At 41.9% G+C, this 27,404-nt stretch overlaps 1 protein-coding gene across 2 annotated transcripts in view; it reads left to right on the top strand.

Annotated features, from left to right (window-relative positions):
- The window catches only part of LSM4 (LSM4 homolog, U6 small nuclear RNA and mRNA degradation associated), a 426,988-nt gene extending 400,151 nt beyond the window's left edge, over positions 1-26,837 (top strand). For both annotated transcript variants that reach the window (XM_044053837.1, XM_044053838.1), the window contains exon 5: positions 25,504-26,837. In XM_044053837.1, coding sequence (XP_043909772.1) covers positions 25,504-25,592 — 89 coding nt within the window. In that variant the 3' untranslated portion in view covers positions 25,593-26,837. The remainder of the gene's footprint in view (positions 1-25,503) is intronic.
- The last annotated feature ends 567 nt before the right edge of the window (positions 26,838-27,404 follow it).

The raw sequence follows: 27,404 nt of genomic DNA, 5'->3' as shown, positions 1-27,404 counted from the left end.
AACTCTGTCTCCAAGGTCACTTTATCGAAATGGCTAAGGGACTGCATACGTTTCATTTATCCCTTTGCAAAAGAACCTATGCCATAGAATATTAAAGCCCATTTCACCAGATCTATGGCAACTTCTGTAGCCTTCCATTCCAGGGCTTCTGTAGATGACATTTGCGCAGCAGCCACTTGGGCTAAACCCCACACTTTTATCAATCCTTCCAAATTGGATGTGGTTTCCAGAGGGAGAGGTCCCTTTGGCTCAGTGGTTCTCAGGAACATTCTTCCATAAGGGCCACCCAAGGATGGTAAGGTAGCTGGGGATTCTGTCCCATCGGTGATGAATGGGAAGACGATTACCATCAGATAAAGAAGTTGTGTCATACCATGACGTTCCATCTGTGTTGTTCATTTTCTTTCATTCATCACTTCCCACTCTCCTTCCCCTGCCAAAGGCATCTGACGGATACTTTGGGTCCTAGTGGTGCCTTAGAGTATCTGCGCAGAAATGCCCTCTGCTTTACTTGTATAACATGGACAAACTCAATCTGAGGTAACAGAGAGAAGGGTGTTGTGGGTAGAAGCTTAGCTCAAGAGCTTTTGCTGGTGCGAGCTTGGTACTAGGCTGACTCTGTTTCGAGGGCTCGGAACCGAACCCATTGGTGATGAATGCAAGAAGATGAACAACACAGATGGAACATTGTGGTGATATATAACTTCTTTTTTTCTGACATTATTGGTAGGATGAAAGACCTTTTCCATTGGGAAGCAGAAGAAATGTCAGATGCACAAAAGAGGTACTATCAACTCATTCAGGTAGATGCTCCAAGCTTCTTGCAGTCTCGCCTATCATTGGCATTATGGAGGTTGCTTTTAATTCTGCATGCACCTCTCCAGACAGTGTCTTGTACCCAAAAAGCCTGATATATAAAGTAGTTCAAACTCGGAACTTTCTTGTCCATAACCCCCCCTTACAAATCCAGCTGTTATGTCATTGTCCAAAGACTCCAATTTAATCTATATGGAGGGGAAGGTCTATATGTCATCTACCTTAGCCTTTAGGGCAATTAGTTGTCAGGCTCACATGGCTTAATTTTCTGCTTGCTACCTTTGTAGATACGAGTAAGACTATTGCTGATTTATGTTTTGTTAACATGATTTCTTTAGTTTGTCAAGTAATCAAACATGCCCTTAAATGTTCATATGATGCAACTGACACAGATGTTCATCGTGTTACCCTGCTGCAGTCATCACACTTGGGTTATCCTGTCATCAGGCGGTCCCGCAGTCGGCCGGATTTCCAAAGTCTTGGTCCGACATTGGTTGCTGTCGCCTCATCCCTGACGTCAGTGTGGCAGGGGTACATATATTGCAACAGACGCCATTTTCTTCAGTCTTTCTTGCCGCGCGGTGCCCGAAGCAGAAGCAGTTCGCAAGTGCCGGTCGGCCGACTCCTGAGATTGTCTAATTTGAATTTCAGAGCGAAGTCTTCTATAAAGCTAAGTACCCCGTTGGGGAAACTTTTCATGCCTCAGAACGATGTCAGAAAAAGTTAACAATTGTATTTCTTGTTGGGGGGGGAAGGTTTACACCTCAGCCACATTAGCTATGAGAGCACTAAATTGTCAGTTTCATATGCTTAAGTATCAGCAATTTCTGATCTCTCAGTTAAAACTACTAGATGCTCCTTTACAGCAGGATGTTCTTTTTGGAGTTAAAGCAGAAGAAGTTTTAAAGAAAATGGAAGATAAGGCAAAATCAATGCAGACAGTCAAAGATTTCCTACAAGTGCAACCCCCTCGTTTCAGCAGAAACTGGCCAACAAAAAATTGGTCCTTTCCAGCCACTGACAGACCTCAGAGGGAAGGGAGGAGAAGACATGTCTCAACCCACCAGAAGGCAAAGTCAATGTCTTGCACCTCAGCTGGCCAAACAAAGCTCTTTTGTCAGCCCCCTTGGGGGGAAAACTAGCACTTTTTGCAGACAACTGGCACATGGTCACAAAGGACAAATGGGTCCTAGATATAATTTTGCGAGGATACAGATTCCACTTTCACACCTTGCCAATGAAAAGAGGAATGCCAAACCTGCCTCAAAATCAAAGGGCAGAGGCTCAAAAACAAATTACAGCTCTCATGGCCATGAGAGCCATTCAACGGGTACCAACTCAAGAGCAAGGCCAAGGATTTTACTCAAGGCTCTTTCTAGTACCCAGAAAGGACAATGCTTGGAGACCAATTCTGGACCTTTCAGTTCAAAACACTTACAATCACAAATTCAAGATGCTAACACTACAGCAGCTACTTCCCATGTTGGGCAAGGAAGCATGGCTGGTAACGTTGGACCTCAAGGAGGCATACCTGCATGTCCCTATCAGACAAAGTTGCAAAAGATACCTCAGTTTCATTGCAGGGTCAACCCATTATCAATTCTCTGCACTGCCCTTTGGCTTATCTACTGCGCCCAGAGTTTTCACAAAATGCCTGGCACCAGTAATTGCATACTGCAGACAAAGAGGAATTCAGATATATCCATACCTGGATGACTGTCTCATCCAAGCAGAAAGAAAAGACATTCTCTTACATCATCTGGCTTTTGTGAAGCATCTACTAAATTGTCTAGGGTACACAGTAAATGAAAAGAAGTCAAAACTAGAACCCTCACAAAAAATGACATTCCTGGGTGCCAGCTTGGACACAACATCCAGAAGGCTCATCTTACACCAGACAAGCAACTACAACTGACTCAATATTTCAAGACAATGGCAACAAAGACCCAATTAACTGCAAGAAAAATTCTGCAGGCTTTGGGCTTCATGGCATCTTGCATTTTGATAATACCATTTGCAAAACTGCACATGAGGAAATTACAGTGGTACCTAAAAAGCGTATGGTCTCAACACAGCTTGGACACAGTGATATCTCTCATTCCCTGCCTTCAACAGGAATTTCTATGGTGGGCACAGGCATGTCACCTCAACAAGGGTTAGCCTTTCACCTTGCCCCCAACCAGGCAAACTATCACAACAGATGCTTCAGACTATGCCTGGGGGGCACACATGGCAGGGCAATGCATTCAAGGCCTATGGACTGCAGAACAAAGAAAACTGCACATAAATCAAAAAGAGATGCTAGCTGTACAGACAGCTCTGACAGCCTTCAAGGCTCTACTACAGCCAGGACAACTTGCAATAAAGACGGACAACACCACAGTAATGTGGTACATAAACAAACAAGGGGGCACACATTCCTACCCTCTTTGCAGGCAAGCAATAATCTTATGGAACACAGCTCTGGCCTACCAAGTCCAGTTACAAGCTCAATTCCTGCCAGGACAGAAAAACACATTGACAGATGACCTAAGCAGAAACATCAAAGATCCCCACGAGTGGAAACTAGACCCACAAATATTTTCAATGATAACTCAAAAATGGGGCCTTCCAAATTCGACACCTGAACACAGCGTTTGTAGCTAACTTGAAAAAATAGAACTGTAAACCAAATCACTGTAAGCACTCGTAAAAGGTCAGGAACCAAAATACAGCACCTCCGCAGTAAAGCACAATGTATGCTCCAAATTGTAGAATCAGACTCCAACTGCAAACGAGGTATAAGTCTCTCTTGAGACCAAGAAAATAAACTAAAACTGTTAAAACTTAAAACATTTATTTTCCATACAATGAGTTAAGCGCTTTCACTCGTACACCACGAGCTTCCTCAGAACAATTAAATTAACCTCCATTCATTTCTTAAATACACTGTATTGGCGCCAAATACAAAATCCTTAAAGCTACAATGCTCTATAACTAAATTATAATACATAAAGATGACATTGCTTATAAAATTGTCTCTCTTATATGTTTAAAAGTTTAAATGTTTAACATTAAGACATACATTTAAAATGTCATACTTTATGATGTACTTTGAAGTTGTACTTGAGCTTCCAATGTAGTGCTCCCCTTAAAATAAGTATGTGAACTATCTATGCTGACTGTGTTAACACATACCTAATGAATTATCTATATGCTAACAAACTACATATAAGCTATCGTAATAAATGTATTTTCATGAATAATACTGATACAAGTGTACATATATTGTGTATAGAAAGCAATAATTTGTAATTTAAAAAACATACAAAGACTGCAATATGATTATGACTATTCCTCACTAACTTTTGACCGTCAAAAGTGGCTTGACCGTGATATAATCATTTATTCCAGGCCATGTCATTGCGTCTGTATGAATTTGCCACCAATATTCTTTATATGCCAACGTATTTTTTGTATTACCCCCTCTGGGGTTAGGTCTAATTCTTTCTAAGATGGCAAATTTAAAAACATGTTCTATACCCGCAACATTAATATGTTTAAATAGGGCATTTTTCCCATCCTTAGTTCTAATACTATATATGTGCGAATATATCCTTTTCCTAAATTGTCTTTCCGTCCTACCTATATAAAATGCTGGACAGACATTGCACTTAGCTAGATAGATAAGCAGCATACTGGTTGAACAATTACCTTGTACAGGTCTAATTGTAGTTTTATTATAATTCTCTAAAGTAACTGTCCTATCATCACAAATGTGTTTGCATTGTCTACATGCCCCACATTTGCTAGTGTGTTTCTCATTATTTGCTTCTCTTGTAGGACAATTCTCAAGTAAATATTTCAAATTCTTTCCCATCTTATACACAAAATATGGTTTAGGACCCTTCCAAATTTAGACCTGTTTGCCAGTCCTCAAAACTACCAACTGACAAAATTTTGTACAAGGACATTCCACCATCAAGCTTGGAAAGTGGACGCTCTCTCCTCCAGTTAGAAAAACCTGACAGCATATGCCTTTCCTCCATTACCTCTTCTAACAAAGGTTCTTTTGAAGGTCAAAAAGGAGAAACCTCGACTGATTCTCATAGCTCCAGACTGGCCACGCCAGCACTGGTACCCGCTACTGAAGAATATGGCTCACAGCCCACCCACCATGGATATTGCCTCAAATACCTCATTTGCTCACGCAGCAAAACAAACAGATTCTACACAGCCAGCTCAAAACCTTAAACCTGGCTGCATGGCAAATCAATTAAGCATCCAACCAGCCCCTCTTTCACAAGCAGTACTGGATGTTATTCTGGAAGCCAGGAGACCAAGCACCAGGAAGGCTTACTCGGACAAATGGAAAAGGTTTTCTGCTTGGAACCAAGCTAAAGGCCAAGACACAACTCAGCCGCATATGCCCCACATTCTACAGTATTTAGCTGAGATGTTGCACAAAGGACTTTCCTTCTCCTCAATTAAAATCCATGCTTCAGCTATTTCAACTCACTACGACACGAATCCACCTTTATTTTCAAATCCTCTTCTAAGGCAGTTCCTCAGAGGGGCAAAGAACATTAGACCACCTAGAAGAGCTCCTACACCAACATGGGACCTCAACTTTGTTCTGGAAAAACTAACACTACCTCCCTTTGAACCAGCTTTCTCTGCAGACCTTCAGTTCCTATCTTGGAAGACTGCCCTGCTCCTGGCAATAACTTCTGTAAGGAGAGTCTCGGAATTACAGTCACTTATGACAGTGGAACCTTTCCTCATTATTCATCAAGACAGAGTTTCTCTACGAACTAATCCTTCCTTCATGCCTAAGGTGGTTTCCAGTGTAGCTTTAAATCAAACCATCCACCTACCCACTTTCTTCCCCAATCCACAGAACAAAGGTGAGAGACTCCTGCATTCCTTGGACATTCACAGGCAGCTTCGTTACTACTTGGATAAAACTAAGGCTTTCAGAAAAACTGACCAGCTCTTTGTATCTTATGCTACAGTTTCTCAAGGGAGGGCCATATCCAAGCGAAGCATTTCTAAATGGATAGGCTATTGCACACGGTTCTGTTATACCCATCATGGGAAACCAGTTCCTCCTACCATTAGATCCCACTCTACCAGGGCAACAGCTACCTCTACAGCCTTTCTCAGGGGGGCTCCTACCAAGGAAATTTTAGAAGCTGCAACTTGGAGTTCTGTACACACCTTCACCAAACACTATCACTTACATCTTTATTCTAAGTCCAGGGTGGGCTTCGCCACTGCAGTTCTGCAGGGCCTCATTGCCTCCACTAACCCTCTATAATACCTCCACCCTACCTTACCTTTGGGACTCAACCCAAGTGTGATGACTGCAGCAGGGTAACACTATGAACATAGTACAGTTTTGTACCTACCATAAATGTAAATGTTCGAGTGTTCACCCTGCTGCAGTCCAGGTTACCCTCCCTCCAACCCCTCTGATCTACTGGCTAAATCTCTGCTATGCCTTACTGATGTATTTGCTTATAGCTGAAGGGATTTTGTGTTTGTACAGTGTTCACACCATTTGGTACTAATTTGGATCACCTTTTTGGGGGCACCTGACATCTGGGGCAATAAAAACTGAAGAAAATGGCGTCGGTTGCAATATATGTACCCCTGCCGCACTAACGTCAGGGATGAGGCGACATCAACCGACGTCGGACTAAGACTTTGGAAATCCAGCCGACTGCGGAGACCGCCTGACGACAGGATAACCCAAGTGTGATGACTGCAGCAGGGTGAACACTCAAACATCTACATTTATGGTAGGTACAAAACTGTACTTTCCTGGCCAGCTGCCACAGATATGCATGGCTTAGATTGCAAAGTCTTTCTGAAGATGTAAAGGACTAGATACTTAATGCTGTCTTGGACAAAGGTTTTGTTTGATTTTTCCTCAGATGAGGTATTGAAAATTTTTGATGAAGGAGATTAACCTTTTCAAGGGGCTAAGTACATTTTCAGTCATCCATTCCAAAGTACAGCAGGAACTACCCCTCTAATGCTGGGCCCTTTTTCAGGAAATCCTTTAAATAGTCCCAGCAAAAATCTGGTAGACAGCGATATAAGAAAAAGTGGCAAGGAGATTCAAAGTAAAAAGGGAGTGGAGTGGAGCTCCTAACCCTGGCCATTACAAGTAAAAAAAAAATCTGGTAGACAGCAGTATAATTAATTAAAAATTGAAAGGAGACAAATGAGAGAATGGCCCAAACTCCATCACTTACCAAGAAAAATGTATTACTATATACTTGTCCAAACCCGGTGGAGGGGTAGATGGACTTTTCTCAAGGCCAGTATGTAATGAAACCAACATTGTTGTCTGCTCCCCCACCCTTCCTACCATTCAAATAATTGCTGTTGATTCATCTTCCCTTGAAGAAGATGATGCCTCTGACTCTGACCATTCTGTGGCTTACTCCTCTGAAATCTACTCCCTTGGTCAAGTTCCTTCATATGTTGAAGGCTTCATCTCTCTTGACTCTCCTGTGGAAGAGGCCTCTTTTTGAGGAGACCATTTTAAACATTATAAAAATTGAGTGGGAGTCTAGACAAATTTCATAAGTCCAGAAAAGGTACCACAGTCTCATAGAAGTGGGCAGTCTTTCCCTTTCATCTGTCCCTCCAGTCCTGGAGGCCTTTTTGGATGCCTTCCAGTGTACCTCCACAGATTCTGATTCACAGCCCTCTGCTCCCAAAAGGCAAGACAAGTCCTACAAAATTCCAGATGAACTTAAATTCCTGTCGAAGAATCCTGTGGCAGACTCTGCTGCAGTGTCTGCCTACTCTGATTAACCTTCTAAATTGCTCCCCAACACCAATGCCCTCCCATCAGATAAGGATATTAGGGCCATGGATAGGTGGGTAAAGTAGGTCTATACTTCTCCTCTGGCTTTCAGGGATATTAACTACCAAACCCAGGTGACCAAATGTTTGTTTCTCAGCCTCATCACTTTGAAGAAGGTAGTGGTAGATTCTGAAGGCTCAAGAGTTCTAACAACAAATTTTGTCTGTGGTTTATCAGGCCACTCAAGTGGCCAGACACAGTATAAAAGTATAGAATGTAGTTATGATGCTGAGGGGGCCTATTGGTACTGTCATGCACTGTTATGCATGGTTTTGTAACCAGCCTATGCCAGAGGATTTCAAAGCCAAATACGTCGATTCACCCTTAGACAAGAATCTCTTTTGTTGAGACCACAGGCAGCTGCCTTATTCAAAAGCTTACAGGAACAAGGTAAAACTATGAGAGTGCAGACAAATTCTGTTTTGCTCTGTACCCAGATACTAGAGGAACTATCCTGCCAAGTCGTCTTCTTGTGTTAGAAGGGAATCCAGACCTCTTCAGAAACAGGGAGGTGTCCAGGAAGAAATTCCTAGAGAAACCTCGGAGGGACCCCAGGTCTGGGAGGCCTCCCTCCTCAGAGAAGTCAGTGGCCATCTTCCAAGTCCACCCCTTCAGTTCTGCCCTGCCTTTCCCCTCTTGAAAAAGACTAACTCAGTCCATTTCAAATTGGAGAAAGATCACCACAGGCCTATGGATGCTTCCTATCATAAAAACGGTTATGCCACATCTTGGAAGGAACTCCATCCCTTGAACAACATCCCTCCTCCCCACAACCAATGGCAGCTTTTTCCTCCTTTCCTCCAGGAACTACAGGCCTAAGGCAAAACACCTTCCTAATGGTGCCAATATTCAAAATGCTCTCCCTGCAGAACCTGTTGCCCCTTTTTCTTCTAAAGGCACACCTATGGTGCCTGGATCTGAAGGATGCCTATCAACATATTCCCATGTGTTCCTCCTGCTGGAAATTCCTCAGATACTCTACTGGCTTATCTCACTTTCAGTTTACTGCTTTTCTTTTTGGGCTTTCCTTGGCCACAAGGATATTTGCAAATTGTCTAGCACAAGTGATAGCGTACTCCCAAACTCGGGGAATTCAGAATGTTCTTCATCTCACATTGCTGCAGTCCTTACACTTGGGTAGTCCGCTGTCCTCGGTCGGCCCGAATATCAAAGTATAAGGCTGACGTCGGTCAGGGCGCATTTAACTGACGTCAGGACGTCAGGGTACAAATGCGCATGACCGACGTCATATCCTCAGTCTTTTTTGCCGCATGGTCCGATGCAGAAGCAGCATTGCAAGTGCCGGTTGGCGTTCTGAGATTTTTCGATTTAGAAGTTTCAGAAAGGGGAACACGTGGAGACCAATTTTGGATTTATCTACCCTCAACACTTATCTGGACATTCCCAAGTTCAAAATGTTGACGTTACAGCAGCTTTTACCTCTGCTGGGCAAAGATCATTGGATGGTAACTTTGGATCTCAAGGAGGCTTACCTTCATGTTCCTATCAGACTAAGTTGCAGGAAGTATCTGCGTTTTCGAGCTGGGACTTCTCACTATCAGTTCTCTGCATTGCCCTTTGGCTTATCTACTGCGCCCAGAGTATTCACGAAAGTTCTGGCTCCAGTGATAGCTTTCTTCAGGCTAAAAGGAATACAGATCTATCCTTATTTGGACGACTGCCTGATTCTGGCTCAAGGAAGGGAAGAGCTTCTTTATCATTTGGAATATGTGATAGCAGTGCTAAGATGCCTGGGGTATTCTGTGAACGAAATAAAGTCCAGTCTAGTACCCTCTCAGGACATGTGCTTTCTGGGTGTGAGACTGAATACAACATCCCAGATGGCCTTTTTAACCCCGGACAAACAAAAGAGTCTATCCCTTTACTTCCATCAGCTATCTCATCAGTCCGGGCTGACTGCAAGGACAGTCCTTCAAGCCTTAGGGTTCATGGCATCTTGTATTCTGGTGCTTCCCAATGCCAAACTGCATATGAGGAAGCTGCAATGGTATCTCAAAAATGTATGGACACAGCACTGCCAGGATCTAGACACTGTCATTCAAATAATACCTTGCATTCAAAAGGAATTTTTGTGGTGGGCTCAGGAATGTCACCTAAACAAGGGACTCTCTGTGACCCGGCCAGAGGCGAGTCAGATTTTAACGACAGATGCCTCAGACAAAGCTTGGGGAGCTCATCTAAATGGAAAGTGGATACAAGACAAGTGGCCTGCCAGACTACAACATCTACATATCAACCTGAAGGAGATGTTAGCAGTCCAGTTTGCATTAATAGCTTTCAAGGATTTACTTCTTCCAGGGCAGGTGTTGATTCTAACAGACAACACAACTGTCATGTGGTACATCAACAAGCAAGGGGAACGCATTCTTATCCTCTATGCAGGCAAGCAATGATTTTGTGGGAGACTGCTCTCAGTTTACAGCTCAATCTTCAGGCAAGGTTTCTGCCAGGAGCACAGAACTCCTTAGCAGATGTGTTGAGCAGACAATTATGGATCCCCACGAGTGGAAATTGGATCCTCATGTATTTCAGAAATTGACAGTGTCATGGGGATCTCCAGACATAGATCTGTTCGCTTCTCCACTAAACCATCAGCTGCCAAAGTTTTGCACAAAAAGGTTTCATCCCACAGCTTGGAAAGTGGATGCTCTTTCTTTCAATTGGAGCAATCTTCATGTGTATGCCTTTCCTCCTCTGCCTCTCCTCCCAAAGGTACTTCTAAAGGTCAGACAGGACAAGCCAAGGATGATTTTAATAGCTCCAGATTGGCCTCGACAGCACTGGTACCCATTACTGAGAAGTCTGGTACGGAAGCCTCCATGGCCTTTGCCTTCGATTCCACACCTGTTGTCACAGGAGGACAGCCATTTGCTGAATGTCAAACTTCACTCTCTTCACCTAACAGCCTGGTATATTCTGTTTTGAACCATAGAGGGTCTCAACTTCCACAACAAGTTTTGAATGTGATTTTGGAAGCTAGAAGGCCTAGTACAAGGAAAGTGTACGCAGATAAATGGAAGAGATTTTTATTTTGGAGTGCAGCAAAAGATTTTGATGTTTCTGAGCCTAATTTGAGTGTGGCTCTTCAATATCTTACTGAGTTACTGGACAAAGGTTTGTCTTTCTCTTCTATTAAGGTTCATGCTGCAGCAATTTCGGCTCACTATGATTGTGTCCCACCATTGTTTTCTCATCCTTTGTTCAAGCAATTTCTTAGAGGGGCAAAGAATATAAGACCCCCACGAAGAGCTCCTACTCCTGCTTGGGATCTCAATTTTGTGTTGGAGAAACTCACTCTACAACCTTTTGAGCCTGCAGCTACTGCAGAGTTAAAATATTTATCATGGAAGACTGCTTTTTTGTTGGCCATTACCTCTGCAAGAAGGGTTTCTGAATTACAGGCCCTTATGGCGGTTGAGCCTTTCTTGATTTTCCATAAGGATAGGGTATCATTACGTACTAATCCTTCCTTTATGCCTAAGGTGGTTTCTAGTGTGGCTTTAAACCAAACTATTCATTTGCCTACTTTCTATGCAGATCCCCAAAATAAAGGGGAAAAGATTTTGCACACTTTAGATGTCCACAGACAGTTGCGTTATTATTTGGACAGAACTAAAGGGTTCAGGCAGTCTCAGCAGTTGTTTGTTTCTTTTGCTTTGAGTTCTCAGGGCAAACCTGTATCAAAACAAACTATTTCTAAGTGGATTGGGTTTTGCATTGCTTTCTGTTATTCCCATCATGGCAAGGAGATTCCAGCTGGGATTAGGCCTCATTCCACTAGGGCTACTGCCACTTCAACAGCTTTTTGAGGAGTGGCAACCAAGGATATTTTGGAGGCAGCTACTTGGAGTTCTGTACATACTTTCTCTAGGCATTATCACCTGCCGCTTTACTCTAAGTCCAGGGCTGGTTTTGCCACTGCGGTTTTGCAGGGCATTTTGGCAGCTCCTGCTTCCTTGTAGTTTGCCATCCTCCCTTACCTCTGCTTTGGGATTCTACCCAAGTGTAAGGACTGCAGCAATGTGAGATGAAGAACATAGTACAGTTTTGTACCTACCATAAATGTAGATGTTCGAAGATCCACATTGCTGCAGTCCAATTTACCCTCCCTCCTTCCCCTCTGTAGTTGGAGGTGGTTGTGTGGGTTGGGTTGTACATATTGTGTATATTGTATATATTGTACATATAGTTAGTGCAAGGGTGGTTGGTTATTTGTTTGCTGTCTTTTGGTTTTGACCTTTATTTTTAAGGTCTTCTGACATCTGGGGCAAGAAAAGACTGAGGATATGACGTCGGTCATGCGCATTTGTACCCTGACGTCCTGACGTCAGTTAAATGCGCCCTGACCAACGTCAGCCTTATACTTTGATATTCGGGCCGACCGAGGACAGCGGACTACCCAAGTGTAAGGACTGCAGCAATGTGGATCTTCGAACATCTACATTTATGGTAGGTACAAAACTGTACTTTTCCCCTTACTTAAGATGACCTGCTGATCCAGGCTACATCACTGCAACACCTCCACTTCACCCTCAACCTACTTTTTATGGGTGGGGTTCACCATCAACTACAAAAATAAGTCCTCTCTTCACTCCATTAGGGACCCAGTATTCTTTGGCTGCAGATTGGACACCAAAATGATGCAGGCTTACCTGCCTCAGGAGAAAGTTACAAAGCCTTTTAGCTTGCTTCCACTCAATCTCCTCCCTTGACAGATGCTTAGCCAGGGAACTTCTAAGAGCCCCAAGTTTCATGTCATCTATCCCAATGCACCCTCTTGCCAGGCTGCATATGAGGAAAAGTCAGTGATACCTGAAAACAGTATTGTCCCAACACTCTCATCCTCTAGACTTGGCGATTCCCTTTCATATCTTGTCTCATAAAGGAGCTATCAGTGCGAGTGTCCCAGGTGAATATTAATCCAGGGCTTCCCTTAAAACCATAGACTTCAGCTTGGGAGATGTACACAAACGCCTTGGATGATGCCTGGGGGGCCTGGACAGATATCAACATTACAAGGCAAGTGGCACCCCAAAGTCAAGGAGGAGCACATCAGCCTGAAAGAGATGAGGGCTCTTATCCAAGCACATCAGGCTTTCTCACATCTGGAAATCGGGCCCTTTTCCAGTGTTGACAGACAACACCACTGTCATGTGGTATGTAAACAAGCAAAGATGGGCCAGATCATACCAATTATGCAGTCTAGCCCAGATTGATTGGGACCTAGCTACCCAGAGGAACATGTCCCTACTTGCTGTGCACTTCTCATCACAGGACAGCATTCTAGCAAACTCTCTAAGCAGGTCCATCAAGGACGTTTGTGAATTGACTCTAAACAGATCTTTTGGAATATTCTGCACATGTGGGGAACACCTCACATAGATTTATTTGCCTCTGATAGCAAAAGGCAAATTCCCCTAGTTTTTCACCAGGACTCCTTGTCCCTCAGTCTTGAATTCTTCTTCAGTGGACAGGGAAGTTTCTTTACTCACACCATGGTAAATCTTTTCCCTCCACTCCCATTAATTCCTGAATTATTGCTGAAGGCCCAGAAAGAAAATAAGAATCCTACTGGTGATTCCCTTTGGTCAAGGCAGCATTGGGTCCCCCTTCTCTTTCATGTAGCCAGGGATAATCATCACACAGCAGAAGGGATCACTGCTTCATCCAGATCTGTCATCCCTAAACTTAAGCCCATGTTTGATAAGGTTCTAATCCCTTTCGGGCACACTGCAGGTTCTGTTGAAAGCACAGAGACCTACCACACACAAGTACTGCATAGCCAAATGGAAGTGATTTTCCTTCTGGTGTCCTAAAAACAATCAGAACCGCACAAAATCAGAGAGAATTTGTATCCTAAAGTACTTGTGTGAGCTCATGAATACAGTTGCGGCATACTCCTCCATTAAAGCCCACCTGTTGGCCATATCTCCCTGTCTACCACTCAGTCTACCTGTAATGTCCAGTCCTGAGGTCAAACAATTCCTGAGAGGGGTACTGCTTCCTGAGAGGGGTACTGCACCTAAGAATCCCCAAGGAAGCCTATGTGTCCCCCTCCTTGGGTCTTCAGCTTTGCACTGGAAAAGCTTACTGTGCCACCATTTGTACTAGCAATTTCAGCAAATCTTAATTTCTGCACCTGGGAAACTATCATGCTGCTAGCCCTCACTTCTGCTAGGAGAGTCTCAGAAGTTTAGCCAGTCATTGCCATTCCGCCCATTCTTATTTTTCACAAGGATAGTGTGTACCTGAGGGTTGACCTTAATGCCAAGGTGGTAGTGAATGAGATGCCCCTCATCCAGGCCAAACTGCCTTTCTTTTCCAACCCATAGAACATGGGGGGGGGGGACTCATATACTCCCTAGATGTATGCAGGCAGCTATTTTATCTGGATAAAACTGAATCTAGTCGTAAGTTAAATCAAATGTTTCATTTATGGACTCCAACCATTATCTAAACAAACCATTGCAACCCGGGATCTCTTAAGTCCATCTCCTTTTGTTACTCGCACCATGGCAAATCCTCTCCTACCTGCCCTCAAGTGCACTCTACCAGAGCAGTGGCATCCTTGGGGGGCTTCTACAAAGGGGTGGATGCCAGGACAGTCCTGGAAGCTGACATCTAGTATTCTGTACACACTTTCACTAAATATTACATAATTGATGTTTTTCCAAAATCTGGAGCTGCCTTCATTTGGACAGTCTGTACATTTAACCATTCTCCCTTCTATTCCCTTGAGCTCTGGGAATTGCTCAGTGGTTTGGAATACTGCAACAGCGATCTGACTTGGGACATAATACAGTTGTGTAAGAACTTACCATAGTGATAGATATCATACTGCTCACTGTTGCAGTATACCGTCCCATCCTCATTCCCCCTTTGGATACCATCTCTTTCTCTTTTACTGCCCTGTCTGCAGGTCACCAAGACTCTCAGCTGTCTTCCGGTTGCTGGCTTGGAGGTGGTCTTAGTATTGATGATCATACATCCACCTGTATACCATTGCGCTTGCAAGCCAAGCGTATGTCGGACATACGATCCAGGGAAGGATAAACTTTGATACCCTAGACAGACATCAGCGGTGAAAGCCTATCTGTTTGGAATACTGCAACAGTGATCAGAAGGATATCTATTGTTAATCTAAGTTTTCTCCAGGTGCTCCTGGACTCTGACCCACCTTCCTCCTCCCTGGCTATTTAAGCTTTGGCAGTTGTCCCATATAGCTTTATAGCTTTATGCTACAGCAGTGATCTAATGATAAAAGTAGTCCGTTCTTGACTTATACTTATCCAGCTATGTAAATAAACTTGCCATAATAGTAGATGTTTGAATGGATTCGTTTTGCAGTACTAACATAATCCCACCATCCTCCTTTTCATTTTATCTTCTTGCTGTCTACTAGTTCTTATAAATTCTCCTTATTCCTTGGCCATGTTGGTGCTTCCCTTGTCCCTGTCCTCCTCTCTGCTAGCACATAAATGTCCAGGTTTGGACCTTGTTCTTGTTTCACATATTAGTCTCCTTTTTGTGAGAGGCAAGAAAGTATTTAGATGCCCCTATGTCTGCTTGTATACCAGCATATCTTCTTGTTGTCTGTGGCATTCTGTGCATGTGGAAGGTGCAGAAAAGATTTTGTATATTATTCAGTCATCTGACCCTTGGTAGGATACATCCCATACTACTGCAACAGTGATCTAGTCAAACATGACAGTTATGACAAGTTTACATGCACAGCTGTACTTTCCCCCTTGTGTTGTCTAACACGGTCAGAAGCCATACTGTCGCCGCAGCATGTTAGCCTTGTTAATGCAGAACAAAGGGTCCCTGCTGTATCTGAACTTGAGAGTGCAAAGACTGGCAGTTTGAAGGGCTTTGCAGTCATCACTTTTAGGCACATTGTCAAGGGGTGCACTGAATGTTACACAGGAGGCTAGGAAACCCAATATAAGAAAAAGCTACCTAGCAAAATGGAAGAAATTCACTAGTGATAGTCGAAGGCTTGGACCCAAATTCTGAACGTCATTGGTTTTCTCATATATGTCAAACTGTTACAGAACAGGACTGTGTTGTGAGTCTCAGAAGTACACCTGTCCACTATTTCAGCTTGTCTGCTTATGGATCTTCTTACTTCCAGTTCCCAGTTACATTCCTGGGTGAGATTTCCTTCAAACTACTAAAGAGAGACATTACTCTGCCATGAAATATCAACAGTCTTAGAAAAACTCACATTGCCATCCTTTGAACCACCTACTTCCATGCCCCTAAAGTACTTGTGTTGTAAGGCCAATTTTTCTGACGACTGTCACTTCAGCAAGCTGATTTCAGAACCAAGACTCCCATATGCAAAGAAACATTTTGTTTTTCCACATGATCAGATTCATACTATGAGCTAATCCTACCTTGATACCTGAAGTAGTTAAAGAACTGTCGCTAAACCAGGCCATTCACCTTCCCATCTGTTTTTCCAAATCTCTAGAACAAAGGGTTGATGATATTGCAAGCTTTTGCTGTACATAAGGAGCTGTGAGGTTATTTGGTCTGGACTCAACAAATAAGGAAGTCCGAGACTGTCTCCTTTTAGAAGTGGCAAAGCATGTACACAAAGTGGTTTAGCTATTTAAATATAATCTACTTATCTGTTTTTGTTTCTAGCTATGTTAAGGCCCTTTGTTAGTAGAGCTGAGCCACTGAAGCCATTACATCTTTCGTGTGTATGGGGGGGAATATCTGATCCCTTTTGGAAACAGAAATCTGTCCATATCTTATCCAAAAGTTAGTCTTGCATCCTGACTAGGCAAAGTTTACCATGACCATTCTTCACTTAACTGCTCACTTCACAACTCTGTTGGAACCAGCCTTCCCTAGTCCTGAGATTTCATGACTACAGCAGTGAACGTTATGATGAATATAATACAGCTGTGTTAGAAATTTGTTGTAATAAATAAGAGTACATGTACTGTTCAGTTGTAATACTCTCCCACCATCCCTGCTGCTGCTGTTTTGGCAGATTTGTATGTTTTGTTTGTTAAATACTAATTTAATTTCTATGGTATCTCTCTCTCTCTATTTTCTTAAAACACTGAGTACTTGCCTGTTGATGACAATAATTCTCAGGCTAGCTAAACTGAGGGGTAGTTTACTAGAATTGCATGTGTTCTTAACATGGCTAATGAACTCTTCAGTCACTACTTATTTCTACCCAGGTTTGTCTTGAATGTGGTTAAAAGTTTTACATCTACTGCTGCACTGGTATTCATATGGCTTTAGCATGTTTTGCTCTTTCATTTAACTGGTTAGGAGAGGGGATCCATTGTAGACCCTTTTAGTTGAGCTTTGGTTACAAAGGCAAGGAAAAATGCAGTTAAGATGGTTAAGAGTTGTCTGTCAACCAGTATATGTTTGGAGTTGAACTGATTTTCATAACTGGTACAAAAAGAATTTGCATTAATTAACATTAGTTCAGTGATTGTTAATTATGCTCAGTTTTAATTTAAAGGCCTTGGGTATCTGAGGACACAGCTTCTACACCCCTAGACATTAATTCTAAGGCTACACAGCGTCGGAGCAAAGAACAACCAAATAAAGTTGCTGCCATGCTCTGCTGTATTAACAAATGTCCATTCACACTGTCTCAAAACATTTCACTTTGTAGAGTAGCATTAAGACAAATGGACATTCATCACAAGTTGTTCTACAGCTGACTGGACACTATTTTTTAGGAAGGTTAGGAGGAAGTTTGATATTCATAATACCCTCACAGATGTATTTTGACTCCACACAGATAGTAATAGGATGATAGGATTGAACCAAGGAGATAATGCGAGGCAGAAAGCTTAACTTATGAGCTGTAATACCTTCGTTATGGTGGTGTTTCTTAGGGTCAGGTGGCATTACTTTAAGCTTTACAGGTGTTCTGTTCATTTTAATAACAGATTTATTCTTTAATCAGTTATGGAGGAGGGTGTTTTCACCATAGCCTCATTAATCATTTTTAGAAGCTAGTATGCATCCTTCACATTTTATCCCTAAATTGGAGTCCATGTAAAAGCCGTACAAGTGGAAATGGCCGACACAAGAAATCAGGAAAAGATTAATTCTCTTTGCATTTCTGTTTGCCATTGTGTAATGAAAACAGCTGTTTACCATTTGTGTAATGCAGTCAGCTTCACTCTTACTATTTTGTAGTAGTTTGCCTTTCATTATCTGTTGTAGGGCCACTTTAACTTGCCAAGCTGTCAGATGTTACAGCTGCTGGCTGTTTTTTTTATATTACCGGGGTATGTGCAAAAGCACTGTATAGTAGAGCTGCACTTCACATAGTGTAGCAGTTTCTCATCACTTCACTCAAGTCTTCGCAACAACTGTGAGTTAGCAGCACTGGATAATTGGAGTGCAGCTTGTGTGTAGCTAAGGTTTGTGTCCTCCTTATGGATGCATCTGCCTATTCTTTCCAGCAACTATGTTATTCCCTTACTCCTCATGTTCCATTGTTCCTTACCTCCCTGATGACACTGTATATGTGCTTCGACCCAGCTTAGAAAATAGGCGTTCATACAAAGAAATTCTAGCTCAAAATGCATTTTTTCTTTTCCATTCTGAAGTTCCAAGTATGCATTTTACATCGGTGAAGTGTAGCCAAGTTGTAGATTGAACAGACTGTGTTCTAAATATTTTTTGTTAAATAAAAATAATTTCTTACTGCCATTTTTAAAAATGGATATTACTTGATAATTAATGCTAATAGAATTTTAAGGGTGATTCACTTTGATAAGGATAGTCTGAAATGGACACCCAAATGGTTGGTCTTAACATATAGACATGTAACTAAAGTGGGAATTTAACTGTAAAGCTTTACCCTTTTTGAATAGAAGAACACTCAGTAAATTTGACTTAATGGAACACATAAAATGCTGTATAACTTCAATTCAAAATCTTTTTACCTCATTAAACTTATTAAAGTATGTGATGGTATTTCAACCACTTCACAAGAACCCAAACATATTATTAGGGAAGAAATTGATAGACTTACATAAATTCCCTCTAATAAAAGATTTAATCATGTTGGATTTCTACCCCTAGCTTGGGATATCAGTTCACGGTATTCTAAAAGAGAAAAGTCTCCCTATTTCCTATCTAATTATTATGAGACAATTAAAAGATCTGGCTACAAATTATTTTAATAACTTTGAATTTAAAGAGGAATTAAATATCTGTCGTAATCTTTGGGAAGCTCTGATACAAGACAAAAAATATATAACTTCCTCATATAAACTGATAAAAGAGATGAAGTATAATGAACATATTCTTTTATCAAATTACTGGAGGGAAAAGTTGATAAGAAGATCTTGGAAGCATTTAAACTAACATTAAAGTCTGTATCGCTACAAAAATTATTTACGCAATTGATGATATTCAACAATGCCTATTATACCCGTCTTACTCTTCATAAATTTGATTCAAAGAACTCGCGAACTCGCCTAACTGTCCATACTGCATAGACCAGACAGCTGACCTGCTTCACATGTTTTGGAGTTGCAAATGCATTTTTAAACTTTGGAATTCATTAAAACTTCAGTTACAGAAAATGGGCTACCAACAATCAACACTCTCTTGGGAATTTATGATCCTATATATTCTCCCAGAAAATTTAGACAAATCAAAAAAGATCATAATCATGAATATTTGTTTATTAATGAAACTATACATAGCTTCAAATTGGTTGAACCCGACCCAGACATCTTGGGGAAAATTTTAAAACATTAGCTATAAGACATATATTAGCGCACAAACTGTTACTCAATGACCACAAGAAAAACATAAATAATATTAAAATATGGGAGCAAATCTTTAATATTGTGTTAGCCTAGAGGTTCTTATCCACTGTTACTTAGGATATATATTTATAAGACAGACTCAATCTTAGATTAGATGTTCTTCATTCCACATTGCTGCAGTCCTAACTATTGGGTAGTCCGCTGTCCAGTCGGCCCGAATACCAAAGTATATGGCTGACGTCGGTCACGGCGCATTAGACTGACGTCAGTACGTCAGGGTACTAATGCGCATGACCGACGTCATATCCTCAGTCTTTTTTGCAGCATGGTCCGATGCAGAAGCAATTTTGCGAGTGCAGGTTGGCGTTCTGAAAGTTTCTGAAGTCAGAGTTTCAGACCGAATCAAAGTTGGCCAAGTACCCGTTGGGAATATTTTGGTTTTTTCTTGCCTCAGTATTTAACCGGATGTCAGAAAAGTGAATAACTGTATTTCTTGTGGGAAACAGATACCTCATAGTGATTACGATACTTTGTGTATACCTTGTTTAGCGCCTGAGCACGACGTTGTTGGATGCCGCTCTTGTGCTAGATTTAACAAACGCACTATTAAGAGAAGGTTAGACTGTGCCAGGTTAGTGTTTGGGAAGCGTTGTAATTATAAAATGCCGCCGGATGCTCCGGCCGCTTCAGCCAAAAGCGCAAGGACAAAGCAGCGAAGCCTAGAGGGAAGAACCGACAGTCCCGGACATCGGTTCTTTAGAGGGCTCAGTGGAGCCGGAGGTACTGCCAGGAGTTTCTTTGGAGTCTCAGGGAGAAACTTTATTGTTGCAGGATGTGTCCTCTCAGGAAGTAGGCCAGGCTGAAGGGGCTTCTCAGGTGGCTGTTCTTCCCTCTCTTCCTAAGGTGGTTAGGGCCTCGCTTCTGTTGCCAAGGCTTCTTTAAGAGGCAGGCCTACTTTAGCTTCTGTGGGGGTTTCTCCAAGTGTTTCAGGGTCTTTGCCTAAGAAGCATATGCTAAAATGGCAGAGGATTTGATTACTATGATTAGAGGTTCTATGCCCCTCCTGATAAGAGGCCTAGGGTGGAACCTGAGTTTGAGAGTTTTGAGCAATGTTGGAGGCTTCTGAGTCTTCTGCTGAGGACTTGCAGGAGTATCCTCCTTATTCTGATTCTGATGTGGATGATTCTACTCCTTCAGCTTAGCCTCCTGAGGATTTTTCTTTTCAGAGACCCTGCATTCCATGAGGGAGCATTTTAAATGGGAAGGTCAAGATTTCTCTGATTCCAGGAAAAGGCTTAGAGAATTCTTGTTTTTACCCCAGCATAGGCCTTTAGCTATTCCTCCTGTTCTGAATGTTGTAGAAGATGTTTTTGCAGAGGCTTCACTAAATCCTGATTCTTTGCCTCCTGCCCCAGTTAAACCGGATAGGTACTATAGGGTGCCTGAAGCCCATAAGTATCTTTTAAGAGTCCTAGGGCGGACCCAGAAACTGTCTCTCAGGGGCCTAAAGGTGTGAAGGCTTCTGTGGTTAAAAATCCTGTTCCTCCTGATAAAGAGGCAAGGGCTTTGGATAGATGGGGAAAGAAAGTGTACACTTCTTCCACTTTAGCCATGAGGGCGTTGAATTGTCAGTTTCATATGTTAAAATATCAGAATTATCTCCTTTCACAATTGAAGTCTAAGGTGGATGCTCTGGCTGAAGGTATTGAGTGTAAAGAGCTGCAGGATTTAGTTCATGTTTCTGAACAAGTGGGAAAGCATTCTTTGCAGTGTGGTTTTGATGCTGTGCAGGCCTCCTCGAGGGTGGCTGCCACTGGTTCTGTTCTTCGTAGGCACGCCTGGTTGAGAGATCAGAATTTAGCTGAGCATGTTAAGACAAGGATTTTGGATGCTCCTTTACAGTCTGATGTGTTGTTTGGTTCGCCTGTGGAAGCAGTTTTAAAGAAAATGGAGGACAAGGCTAAGTCTATGCAAACTGTTAAGGATTTTTGCAGGTGCAGCCTACCAAGTTTAGTAGAAATTGGCCTACTAAGGGGTGGACTTATCCTGCTTATGATTCCCAGTCTAGGGGTAGGTCTAGACGTGGTAGGGGCAGAGCTCAAGGTTCTTTTAGGCCTAGGACAGGGAGTTCACCTGCTCAGACTTCTGGTGAGGGCAGGGGTCAGTCCTTTCGTAAGCAGACCCAATGACCTGCCTTTTCAGCTGCCAGTACATTCTCGCCTGGCGGCACCTCTAGGAGGAAGGCTGTCTCTTTTCAAAGAAAATTGGGATTTAATTACCCAAGACAAATGGGTTCTGGATATCATTCACCACGGTTACAGGTTTTATTTCCATACCTTGCCTCCTTTCAAAGGCATGCCAGACATTCCTCCTCTACAAAGAACAGAGGCTCGCAAGCAAATTTCTCTGTTGCTCCAAATAGGAGCCATTCAGTCAGTTCCTGTGCCAGAAAGGGGCCTAGGATTTTATTCTCGCCTGTTCCTAGTACCAAAGAAGGGGAACACGTGGAGACCAATTTTGGATTTATCTATCCTCAACACTTATCTGGACATTCCAAAGTTCAAAATGTTGACGTTACAACAGCTTTTACCTCTGCTGGGCAAAGATCACTGGATGGTAACTTTAGATCTCAAGGAAGCTTACCTTCATGTGCCTATAAGACTAAGTTGCAGAAAGTATCTGCGTTTTCGAGCTGGAAATTCTCATTATCAGTTCTCTGCATTGCCCTTTGGCTTATCTACTGCCCAGAGTATTCACAAAGGTTCTGGCTCCAGTGATAGCTTACTTCAGGCTAAAAGGAATTCAAATCTATCCTTACTTGGACGACTGCCTGATTCTGGCTCAAGAAAAGGAAGACCTTCTACAGCATTTGGAATATGTCATAGCAGTGCTAAGATGCCTAGGGTATTCTGTGAACGAAATAAAGTCCAGTCTAGTACCCTCTCAAGACATGTGCTTTCTGGGTGTGAGACTGAATACAGCAGCCCAGATGGCCTTTTTAACCCCGGACAAACAAAAGAATCTTTCCAGTTACTTCCATCAATTATCTCTTCAGTCCGGGCTGACTGCAAGGACAGTCCTTCAAGCCTTAGGGTTCATGGCATCTTGTATTCTGGTGCTTCCCAATGCCAAACTGCATATGAGGAAGCTACAATGGTATCTCAAAAATCTATGGACACAGCACTGCCAGGATTTGGACACTGTCATTCAAATAATACCTTGCATTCAAAAGGAATTTTTGTGGTGGGCTCAGGAATGTCACCTAAACAAGGGACTCTCTGTGACCCGCCAGAGGCAAGTCAGATTCTAACGACAGATGCCTCAGACATTGCTTGGGGAGCTCATCTAGATGGAAAGTGGATACAAGACAAGTGGCCTGCCAGACTACAGCATCTACATATCAACATGAAAGAGATGTTAGCAGTCCAGTTTGCATTAATGGCTTTCAAGGAGTTACTTCTTCCAGGGCAGGTGTTGATTCTAACAGACAACACAACTGTCATGTGGTACATCAACGAACAAGGGGGAACACATTCTTACCCATTGTGCAGGCAAGCAATGATTTTATGGGAGACTGCGCTCAGCTTGCAACTAACTCTTCAGGCAAGGTTTCTGCCGAGAGCACAGAACTCCTTAGCAGATGTGTTAAGCAGACAAATCATGGATCCCCACGAGTGGAAACTGGATCTTCATGTATTTCAATAATTGACAGTGTCATGGGGAACTCCAGACATAGATCTGTTCGCTTCTCCACTAAACCACCAGCTGCCAAAGTTTTGCACGAAGGGATTTCATCACACAGCTTGGAAAGTGGATGCTCTTTCTTTCAGTTGGAAAAATCTTCATGTGTATGCTTTTCCTCCTCTGCCTCTTCTCCCAAAGGTGCTTCTAAAGGTCAGACAAGACAAGCCAAGGATGATTTTAATAGCTCCAGATTGGCCTCGGCAGCACTGGTACCCATTACTGAGGAGTCTGGTAAGGAAGCCTCCATGGCCTTTACCCTTGATTCCACACCTATTGTCTCAGAGGGACAGTCATCTGCTCAATGTCAAGCTTCAAACTCTTCATCTAACAGCCTGGCATATTCTGTTTTGAAAGACAGCAGGTCTCAACTTCCTCAACAAGTTTTAAATGTGATTATGGAAGCCAGAAGACCTAGTACAAGGAAAGTGTACGCAGAAAAATGGAAGAGATTTTTATTTTGGACTGCAGCAAAGAATTTGGAGATTTCGAGCCTAATTTGAGTGTGGCTCTTCAATATCTTACTGAGTTATTGGACAAAGGTTTGTCTTTCTCTTCCATTAAGATTCATGCTGCAGCAATTTCAGCTCACTATGATTGTGACCCACCATTGTTTTCACATCCTTTGTTCAAGCAATTTCTTAGAGGGGCAAAGAATATAAGACCCCACGTAGAGCTCCTACTCCTGCTTGGGATCTCAATTTTGTGTTGGAGAAACTTACTCTACAACCTTTTGAGCCTGCAGCTACTGCTGACCTGAAATACTTGTCATGGAAGACTGCTTTTTTGTTGGCCATTACTTCTGCAAGAAGGGTTTCTGAGTTACAGGCCCTTATGGCGGTTGAGCCTTTTTGATTTTTCATAAGGATAGGGTATCATTACGTACTAATCCTTCCTTTATGCCTAAGGTGGTTTCTAGTGTGGCTTTAAACCAAACTATTCATTTGCCTACTTTCTATGCAGATCCCCAAAATAAAGGGGAAAAGATTTTGCACACTTTAGATGTACACAGGCAATTGCGTTATTATTTAAGCAGGACTACGGATTTTAGGCAGTCTCAGCAGTTGTTTGTTTCTTTTGCTTTGAGTTGACAGGGCAAGCCTGTGTCAAAACAAACTATTTCTAGGTGGATTGGGTTTTGCATTGCTTTTTGTTATTCCCATCATGGCAAAGAGATTCCAGCTGGGATTAGGCCTCATTCCACTAGGGCTACTGCCACTTCAACAGCATTTCTAAGGGGTGGCAACTAAGGATATTTTGGAGGCAGCTACTTGGAGTTCAGTGCATACTTTCTCTAAGCATTACCACCTTCCTCTCTACTCTAAGTCTAGGGCTGGTTTTGCCACTGCTATTTTGCAAGGCATGTTATCAGCTCCTGCTTCCTTATGATTTGCCAGCCTCCCTTACCTCTGCTTTGGGATTCTACCCAATAGTTAGGACTGCAGCAATGTGGAATGAAGAACATAGTACAGTTTTGTACCTACCATAAATGTAGATGTTCGAGGATCCACATTGCTGCAGTCCAATTTACCCTCCCTCCTTCCCTCTGTGTTTAGGGGTGGTTGTGTAGGTGAGATTATATTCTGGTACCTTTGTATATATTGTATATATTTTTGGTGCAGGTATGTTTGGTGTGTTTTGGTTTTGGCCTTGTCTTTTTAGGGTCTTCTGACATCTGGGGCAAGAAAAGACTGAGGATATGACGTCGGTCATGCGCATTAGTACCCTGACGTACTGACGTCAGTCTAATGCGCCGTGACCGACGTCAGCCATATACTTTGGTATTCGGGCCGACTGGACAGCGGACTACCCAATAGTTAGGACTGCAGCAATGTGGATCCTCGAACATCTACATTTATGGTAGGTACAAAACTGTACTTTATTGATTGTAATATTAAAAACTGATGGTATTTTCATGTTATATTTCCTTATAATAATCTGTTTTAATATATATCGTTTGTATAACTTGTGGAAGCAATCATGTAAATATTGTATATATATATATATATATATATATATATAGTAGTGTGTAGTTATGTAATTGGAAAATAATAAAGATTGATTATTGAAAAAAAATAAAAATGGTATTTGAGAAGTTGCTTTCCAGCCTAAGTGCTGGCTGCAATTCTTTCAAGTTTCCACAAGAGGGAAGTGCTGCCAAATGCATTATTTTCCTCAGCCTGTTCTCTGAAATAGGGTTGTCAGGAAGTCAGTAAGTTGTTCTACTGTTGAAATGACTGAACTTTAAAGTATGTAGTGCACATTTGTTTGTTTATCATTTGATAACAGGAGTGTTTGGAGGACGTGGACGAGGAATGCCAGGTGGTGGACGAGGGCAACCAGAGAAGAAACCAGGAAGACCTTCTATGAAGCATTAACGCATGGCACTGAGACGGGGATGTTTATTTTCAAAGACCACAGAGTTGGACTTAACCACACCTTTTTTAAATATCCGCTTTTTATTTGTGTGTAAACTTCATTTGGCCCTCCAAATGAAAGAGCCTTGTATACTTTACTAAAGCTGGTGCTCCGGGGCTTCTTGAACAGCTTTGTTTTTAATTGTTGAAGTGTGTTGTCATCTTCCCCTTCTTTTTGAATATGCAGTGCCTGTTTGTAAATATTTTTTTTTCAATTGAACATAGCCTATTTATAAATATTTTGAGTTTGGGAGGAGGGCAAAACATGCCTTTGCCTGGGTCTGATACCCAGATTTTTCTGTGTTAAAGAGCACTGTTTTTTTCATGTAATCTGCAAAGTTGCAGGTCATTTTATAAGTTCATTTTGTAGTGTTTTCATATTGTATGTTGCCTAATTGTTCTGTTAGCACAGCTTCGCAGTTTTGCCGGTGCAAACTTTTTTCTTTATAGCTTCTCACTTGTAACAGCATTTCTGCATTTTTCTGAGGTGCAGTCTCCTGCTGACTAGGAGGAAGAATTGGTTCATCTGGTATCACCACCATCATAACCTATTTATGTTGCTCTTCCTCTGCATGTGATGTCACTTGTTAGCCTTTTTTCCATTGCAGTTTACAACTCCTATGAAGGTAATTGGTAGCACTACAGGGGAAACAAAGCCTCTCATTATTCCAGCTTGTTTTAGTATCATTTTCTGTCAGTCATGTTCTGGACAGCTCCCCTCAGTTGTCACTTTGGCATGATTTTTCCCCTCAGTGTAAGACTTGACATTTTTTTTGTTTCATTTCAGCCATAATTAAGACATTAGTTTTGAAGGAACTGATGTTTTGCTATTGTAGTAAAAAAATTTTTAACATTGTATTTGTTTTCTGTGTAGTGTTTTGTTTCTGTGCAGTAACAGTAGTAAGTAGACTGCTGTTTGGTAGAACAAGAACACAAATTACTGCATTTTCTTAACTCTACTGTGGAGCAGATTAGAAAAAAATCTTGGTTGACTTTTGTGTATGTCTGAAGAAGCAAGACACGTTACTTTTGAGTTGAAAATGACGATCATTATTTACATCTGCCCTAAATTTTGGATAAAAGAGTAAGCTTTTTAATGCTACAACCTGTTACTTCATGTTGCAGTGGTGTTTTTGAGCCATAAAGTGAAAATAGTTTGAATGTTGACAGTTTGTAAATTAAATAAAACTGGGACACACACACAAAGCTTGCTATTATTTCTGTGGCATCCCCTTCATATACACAGCAATTTGATCTCCAGGTGAAAATTTCGTTAGCTTTGTTTCATGCAGAATCACTGATCACCTATGTAAGTGCTTCACACTAAGCTTGCAGAAATGCATTTTCAGAAACAAAGAAGTCTCCTGGGCTTGGAAAACAGTAGCCTTCTTGCATTGTTAGTGGTGCAGATGTCCAAATCTGTCTGACTGCTACCTGTCATAGAAAAGAAAATGTTTGACTGCAATCTGATTTTCACATTTTCGGATTCTCTATGAAGAGCGAAAAGCAATGTACAAAAGTTTGTAGAGTTTAGTTGTGGACTTCCTTTCCACATTACCTCTAAGGAAAGAAATGAATTCCAGGATTCTACTTCATTCCTTTAAAAAGTGTTTTGGTTAGATGTATTTATTTATTTTTTGACTGTTTCATTGTGGCCAGATATTTGCCGACAAAAGCTTCAGACACATGAGTAGTCCCACTTCCTTTGTCCCAGACTTTTGATGCACTGCAGTATGGAAGAAGTTCCCATGAGGTCTGTAAATTAAGAAGTAA

This window comes from Protopterus annectens, chromosome 13.part0 (genome assembly GCF_019279795.1).
Source record: "Protopterus annectens isolate FY-2018-M chromosome 13.part0, PAN1.0, whole genome shotgun sequence".
NCBI lineage: Eukaryota > Metazoa > Chordata > Ceratodontiformes > Protopteridae > Protopterus > Protopterus annectens.
This window is presented reverse-complemented; position numbering and strand designations above follow the sequence as displayed.